Here is a 7727-nt window from a genome sequence, read left to right as displayed (position 1 = left end):
TCTCGCTGTCTCTCTTGGACTTAGCTTCCCCCGAGTCGGCGACTCTGCCGCCACGCCACCCACGTCTCAACCTCTGCCCCGTGCCGCCAACGATCTCGCGTCCCTTCCTCCCTGCTTCTCCGTCAATCATTTGAAAGCTGCCGCGAAGGCGCAATAAGAAGGCGACCGCGTTCCGCGGAGCAACGCGTTGTGTCATCGACGTTGTCGTCGTTGTTATCGTTGAATGAACGAAGTCGCGGGGGAAAAAGGAAGAGGATGAGAGAGGGAGGAAGGGAGAGAGCGGCGAACGAGAAGTAACACGCGGAACGGACGAGATGAACGCGCGCGCGCGCAGTATGGGAGGCTGAATGAAGAGCGTGAATGGTGGCCGATGGTTGTGACGAAGGGTCGGAGGATCGAGCCATTGAAGACACTACACCGTGTGCGAGCCCGCGGAGAAAATTACACGTTTGCGGGTAACGCGCGATATATTCCGTATGCGAGCAGATTGACTTCTAACAAGCTTGCTGTCTATAGAGCCTTTTTTTGCTACGAGTGCAGCGACCGGGGAATCTTTATTTAAGGGAAGCGTAAGTTCGGCGCAGGAGATCGCCCGCTGAAAAATTGACAAAGGAGAGAGAGAGCTGTCGTGTGTCCGCGTTAATCTCTCCGCGCGTTCAGGGAGCGCGTTATCAGCGCTGAACGTTCGACTCGGTAAAACGGAGGAGATTAATCGCGTCGCGCGCGTAACTACAACCACCGACTCTCACTCGCCGACTTTTCGTTCACGGCCTCCTGCAGTTCGCAAAAATCAGCGTTGCGTGTGTACCGGAGACTCCGCTATCATGAGCGGCAAATACGAGCGTTACGCTCGCCACCGGCCGGCCGGCTGTGCGATTCGTTCCGCGTAATCCCGATGTGAAAAGATCGCTCGGCGTGCATCATAATTCGCTCGACAATGATGTACGATCTTACCCCGCAGCGCGATTACGTCATCAACCGTTCGGACACATGTACGAGAGATACCGAGGACTCCATCTCGCCGCAACGAGGATCTCTTTACGCTGTCTTATGTGCACTTTATCACGAGGCGATTACCGTTAATCGCTCGGTCGTCATATAAAGGGACGAATGAAGTGCCGAGCGGAATCGAATGAAGCGGTTACGAGGTGGATAAATAATCGCGATAACGACGTTACACGATGTTGCGAGCAAGGGGGATAGCTAATACGGGACACCCGGGGCGGAAAAACTCGTTACGTCCGGCCACTTCCTGCGTACACTAACGAAGTGTTAATTCTACGCGCGTTGGACTCTGGAGCGATGATGATGGTGTATGATGCGGCGTGTACCGCCGCCAGGGGCATTCTTACCGTCGCTACTACATCGGGAGTCGACCTTTCCCCTTTTCAACTTGAGGTTTTGAAACAAGCTCATGTTGTCTAGCTCACACGGGCTGCGCGTAAGGGTCATAATTCCTGAAAGCAGAAAAGATGATGAGGATTAGCGTTAGTTTTAATGCTCGCTTCGACGAGTGCGTCGTAATTGGATGCTTTCCATTTAATGGCACAAATATTATCTTGTCTGTGTTTCATATTTAATGAATAACAAGGGGACATTTAATGAATAACAAAGGACGATGCTTGCGTTGACTTGTGTCATGCATGGAAAAAAGAATTAGCTCGCACAGCTAAAAACTAGCTCTCACAGGTGATAATTAGCTCTCCATACAATACAATTGAAATTTAGTTAATTTAGCTAATTTTTTTTTATACTTAGTTTTTAGCTCCCACTGCTAAAAGCTGTCTCATTAAATTTTAGTTGTATTATATGGGCAGCTAATTTCTTTTTTCCGTGTGAAAAGCACCCATTCTGAATTCGAATTTGTCTTATTTGCGAGAATAGACTGGAATCATTTCGCGCCTCAAGTAGACTCGCATTTTCGAGTCGCGCGCGTCCGATTTTTACGTTCACGCTAAATGAGCTGCCAAGACTTGACTTGAGAGTTACAAAAGTCTACTAATTTTACACATTGTTTATAGATTTCAGGTATCAATATTTGATTATCAACGCTATGAATATCACTTCGGTCTTATACCTTAATTTTACCCAACATAACGTCGCGATTATTTTGGTACTCGCAAAAAACGCGATCGATCAGCTAACGGAAAACGATATCGTATACACTCTTGACGAACTGAATTCAGATGTCAAATCGCCCAGATTCACGTTTCTTGCGAAATTCCGTCATCCTTTCTCACTCGACGCTCGTTGCGGGCCTCGCGCGTGCGTCCCTATCGATGTACCTGCGTTCGATCACGGCCGTAAGTCGTCCCATTCGCGCAGAACACGGCTGATTTATCAGCTATCGTTGGGAGAACGTGAAAGTACACGAGCGCGTGTACGAACGGGCGCGATTAACGGCGAGCGCATGATTCGCCATTAACCCCGCTTTAGCTAGCAATAACGTACAATTGGATCGATCGCGTGACGACGTGTGTCGTTCGCCGCGCGGTGCGAAACCGACTCTCGCGTTTCACGGGGTCCTCGTGAGGTCCTGTTCTATCGCGGGACCTGTCGCAGGTCCTGTCCTGTCCCAATCAGGGTTGTCACCTCTTCGGCTTTTGTTCGGAGTTTTCGGATGAAAGGAAAAATCTCCGGACCTCAAAAACAAATTTTCCGGGCCAATGCGGCAAAATATGTGTGGAGTGATGAAGGAAACCGTTTAAAAGTCGAAATTTTTACGAAAATGTATTACGATATGAAATGCAAAGACTTTTACAAATATATTATAAACTCAGAGTAAAGCACATTATTGAAAAACGCCATAAATAATGCTAAATAATATACTTTTAAAATAAAGAAGCAACTGTGTAGAAATTTTGATTTTGTTAGAGGATGAGTAACAGATACATTTTGACAGTATAACATGCAAAGTGCAATACATATGTAATGTCGAATGCAATGATGTGTGTAATGCCTTAATAGTAATAAATGAAAGATACTTGAAGTTTGGTGTGCTATATTATTATCATTATTAACGTAACGTCCCCCCTTTTTTTTAGAGAGACTCCACTTTGATCTGCGGGCGAACGGACGAACTGAAAGGTGGCAACTCTAGTCCCAATCGACGCGATGCATCGCGATGGAATAATTAAACCCCGACGACCCCTGTAAGTTTGTCGTCGACTCCCTCCCCCCCCCCCTTCCCANTATTATCGCTCAGCGTAGCATTATTGAAATTTCCCACGAGATCGGTTTACAACAAGCTTTACGAACTGAGCTTCGCTTTGTTCCAGCTAGACGAGACCAGGTCTAGCTCGAGATGACCGCGAGTGCTACGGGGGTCATTTCAATAATGCTACGCTGAGCGATAATAACAAATCGCGCGTCTTATCGTGGATGGACGGCGAACAATTGCGCCGGTCGGCCACACTGTCGGAAAGAGATCGGGTCGTCTAAGCGGTTTTACGACTGCGTCGACCTGACCGCCGGGTCGTTTTAATAAGGGCGATGATGCGCGCGTCAATCGCCGCGAATTTTTATGCCTCGCCACGTTCGCCGCAGTCTTCATCCTTCTGAGAAACGCGACATGCTGCTGGCGCTCACATTGTTGCGTTCCAACGGTGACACACGGGGTGATAGGTCTTTTCTATTTATTCGTATCATCTGCCATCCTTGCTACTTTTTTTATTTCTCCGTTGACGTTCCTTCGAGTACAGTACATCTATCGCGTCTTCTGATCGCAGGGAATGTTAAAATAACCGCATAAAGGGAAGGAATCTTATTTGTTTGTTTTCGTCTCTTCGGGAATCAAAGTCGCCGACGGGAATGAACAAGATGTTTTTTTTACGCACGCGACTGTGCAGATTCTGATTGATAACGCATTACGGCGTTATCGTGCAATACGTAAATCGCGAAGCAGTTGTTTGTCACGACGAAGATGTTAGGCAGTGAAGTTCATCAAAGTGGAGACGCACTTGCGCGAGGCTTTCTATTTGTTTTCAGCGCGCAAACTTCGTTCGACTAATCCGAGCGACATTAATATTCCGTAACAATGTCTGTCTCCATTTCGAAAGTTGTTTATTCTAGAATGCCGGCGTGGAACTTCTTGCAGCTATTCCTACACGCAGGCTCTCTCTTGGTCTACCTGCTCACAAGAAACGGCTCCATACTTATGAGCAGGCTGCATGTTTAATTAATATTGTCGAGTGTATATCATGTACCAGATTATTTGCCGCGCGTTATGCAGGGGTCATTATTATATACACGGTACTATAAGCGAAGTTCTTCTATTTCAAACGCGTCGATCGATTTACACCGGCTACTCAATTATTTCATACGTCTCTCTTCCGCCGGAGAACTACCTCAAAATGAAAAATTGACAAGATCGATCGCGAATTGTCTCGAAACTATTAAAAGCGACATCTACAAAGTAATTCCCCCTTAAAAGTGGAAATGGGTCAAATAAATTCGATTTGGCAATAGCTGGTTTAATATAAGGGATTCGATATTAGAAGAACGAGTTTCAACCGTGGAGATGAATCAAGTATTTTTCCGCATTTTCCACGACAACAATCTTACACGCGAAAGGTAAATGTCACAACATTGCTCTTGTTTAACAATATACCAACATTGAACAAAACAAAGGCCGATATTCGTAGTTGGATCTTATATTTGAGACCGTCCGTAAGTTCATCTTCAGATCTTTATAGCCAATAAAATAAGCCGTACAGTATCTGAAAATGAACTTAAGACGGTTTTAAAACCTGACTATAAATACTAGTTGAAATCGTCGTTCGCAGCGCAACATTGTTTACCTTCTCCAGAATTCCGTACAATCGTGCAAAATTGTCAAAAATTATGTAAAATTCCGAAATATCTTGCGAAGAATATTTTTCAATCCACGCGACGTATCGTGAATCGTCGAGCGGGAGCGCGGCTGGTATGAACGGTGCTTAATCAGCCGCGCGCGGCCACGTGGGCGAGCGTATGCACCGCGCGACGCTAGATGGCACACGTGAGCGTACGGCGAGCGGCGAGAGGCGGCAGAGCGCATCCACGCTTCGAGGAGGTAAGCACGCATGTGCACGCTCGCTCGACCGACCGTGTGTATAGATAGACGAGTATATACGTGGCTGGTGCAGCCAGCGCGGGGTCCTTGCTCCCTGCCGTATGTGGGTCAGCAGTCTCACACACGCCGCTATTCTTGCGTAACCAATGCATGCATACGGCCGCGCGCGCGCGGAAGAGAGAGAGTCGCCGCGGCGACGCATGCACGTGCACACGCATACATTCGCCGAGACGGAAAGTGCAGCCAATGCACTAACCTACGATGGTCTCCTCTTGAGAGAGGCCGCTGGCGCTTATGTGCGCCCGTGTATGCGTGTGTGTGTACGAGCGTGCGCGAGTGCAGAGTGCACGCGGCGGCGAACTCAAAGCCACGCAAGCTCGTCTATCTCGAGCGAGCTTATTCAAGTTTTCGCGATGCGGTATTTGCTCTATTACGCGAGGATCTGCACGCGGCAGCTTTTCTCGTTTCAGGACAGACTGCTCTAGTTCGGATTCTTACGAAATGCGCGACGCTTTGTAAATAGCGTTTTTGAAAAATTGAGTTTTCGAGCTTATGATCGTCGTATTACGTTGTTTCGATATAATTTTGTATGCAATCTTTGAAATATTAGGCATTTTATTATACACGTAACTACTATAATTACTAATAGTTTGCTAGTTTCTCAATTTTCTTAGTTCCTCAGTTTTTCAATTCGATTAACAAGTTTAATAGTATATTTTCTAATACTATCTCGATATGCAAAAACTTGTATAGAGCAAAGCACTGTTTGATAATTATTATGACATTGGGATATGAATTTTATCCATAGGAAATACCAATTATTGTTAATTTTAAGCTTAAGTTTGTACGAGAAATACGTATTCAAGTACGCTCATTGGCAAATGGCCCGTTAAAAAATATTGAGGTCGGCGTAATACAATAATTGTAAACGAAACAACACAATGAAAGTTTACGTTTCGCATTCGAACGGAATTTTATGCTTACCGACACCTTTCACGCGGTTGTTAATTCATACCTTCATGTTTATATTCCCCATTCGAAAGGTTACAACTTTCTACTCCATAAGCCGTCAATAATAATGTCATATATCGGCAATCCGATTAATTTATTGAATACGAAATTATATCATTACAGAGCTACGCAATTAAATTAATAACCAAACGGCATTTATTTCATAATAAAATCCTCAATAAATAAGTCATTGATCGTGCCGATACTCAAGATACACATCAAAGATACCTTTACATTCGCGTGAAAAACCTACATGGATATGCTATACGATGTAGATAAAATCTAGTATCATGATATCACTTCTTAGTACACCCGATATGTAGAAAGATCTCAATTTGTGCTTGTCGAATATACGAGCTTATCGTCGTTATAAATTTCCATAGCAATATATTCCGAGTGATACATCATAACACGCCTAAACTCGTGTTCGTCCCCTAAGATCATTTGGTCGACGCAAAGTTGACGCCCGAAGAATGATATATATCGAACGAAGAGTCGACATCCCAAGTCGAAATTTGAGTCCTATATTTTAAGTTTCATTTAATTCTATATTAAATGTTCAAACATCTTCTATTGTGTTTTTTGATGCTACAAATGGGGAAATTATTGCCGTTTTTTTTTTATTTGAAGACTAAAACTAAAATTTAGATTCTGGAGAATTAAATTTGCTTTAAAAGGGGCACTTATTATGCTTCTTTGATATTACAAATGAAAACTTATTTCCGTTTTATCTACTTAAAGACTTAACATAGAATTAAAAATTTCGATTCAGGATGTCGCGACAATTTTGCACGAGGCGTAGATTATTCGCTGAGGAACCGTCGCCGACGTCGTAAACGTTCCTCTGACGAAACGGGACGTCTGATTTTCCGCGCCGCGTTTCAGATATTACCGCTACGAGGTCTGCGGACGGTGAAAGTGACTCTCCCACGCCATGACATCCTAGGTCTATAACTCCCCCACTTTCGGTGCCTGTGTACCCGCTTCACCGTATCTCCTAGACGATAATTTTTTCCTCTATCCCCTCCCCCCTCGTCCTCTCTCCGTCTATTCTGTCTGTAGCGCTTCTCGTCGCGGTATAACCGCTTCGCCATTGGTCCCTGCACGGCGGGCTGTATAATCGAATTCTCGATTGCAGTAATCGCACACGCACACATGCTAAGGACACGCGCACGTCGGTCGAAGACACACCGCAGGAAGGCGAAAAATTCCGCAATCTACGGCCGATACTTCTCTGTATTGCAAGTACAGGTTCCGCGTTTCATTTATTTTGATCTTTCGTTACGTGTTGTCATGTCATGTCTTATGCATGTGGCGAGATTGCTCTTCATTGCCTACGTCTGTTGTATTTCTACTGCTTTACTCCACGTAGCACCTATTCCAATAGTCATCCATGTAGAGCGAAACGTAAGACAGTCTTATCAGCTTGTACCGTTATGCGAAAGATAAATTAGTACTTATCTAAGCAGAGAGCTTCCGTGGGCATATACGGCATACGAGGGCAATCCGATAAGTACTTAGCCTACAAAAGAAAAACGAAAATTTTGGAAAAGTGGCGATTTATTTCTCAACATAGTCTCCTTTTAGCTCGATACACTTGACCCAGCGATGCTCCAACTTCTTTAACCCATCTGAAAAATACGTTTTCTCGAAGTCTGCAAAG

The 7727-nt window shown here is 44.9% G+C and overlaps 1 protein-coding gene and 1 long non-coding RNA gene across 3 annotated transcripts in view; one reads left to right on the top strand and one right to left on the bottom strand.

Moving 5' to 3' along the window:
• Positions 1-7727, top strand: part of LOC106748530 — a 100479-nt gene that overhangs the window by 4997 nt on the left and 87755 nt on the right. The window contains exons 2-3 of one of the 2 annotated variants that reach the window (XR_001374769.1): positions 3045-3152; positions 3283-4577. This is a non-coding gene — a long non-coding RNA (uncharacterized LOC106748530). Of the gene's footprint in view, positions 1-3044; positions 3153-3282; positions 4578-7727 lie in introns of those variants that run through there. The other variant, XR_001374768.1, reaches the window with a different exon arrangement.
• Positions 1-7727, bottom strand: part of LOC106748528 (hormone receptor 4) — a 58956-nt gene that overhangs the window by 19036 nt on the left and 32193 nt on the right. The window contains exon 2 of the mRNA XM_014627174.1: positions 1353-1457. Within this exon, the coding sequence (XP_014482660.1) occupies positions 1353-1452 (100 nt within the window). The 5' untranslated portion in view covers positions 1453-1457. The remainder of the gene's footprint in view (positions 1-1352; positions 1458-7727) is intronic.

Source organism: Dinoponera quadriceps, unplaced genomic scaffold, assembly GCF_001313825.1.
Source record: "Dinoponera quadriceps isolate SergipeBrazil2010 unplaced genomic scaffold, ASM131382v1 scaffold2872, whole genome shotgun sequence".
Taxonomy (NCBI): domain Eukaryota; kingdom Metazoa; phylum Arthropoda; class Insecta; order Hymenoptera; family Formicidae; genus Dinoponera; species Dinoponera quadriceps.
The sequence above is the reverse complement of the archived record's forward strand: the minus strand, read 5'-3'. Positions and strand labels throughout refer to the sequence as shown.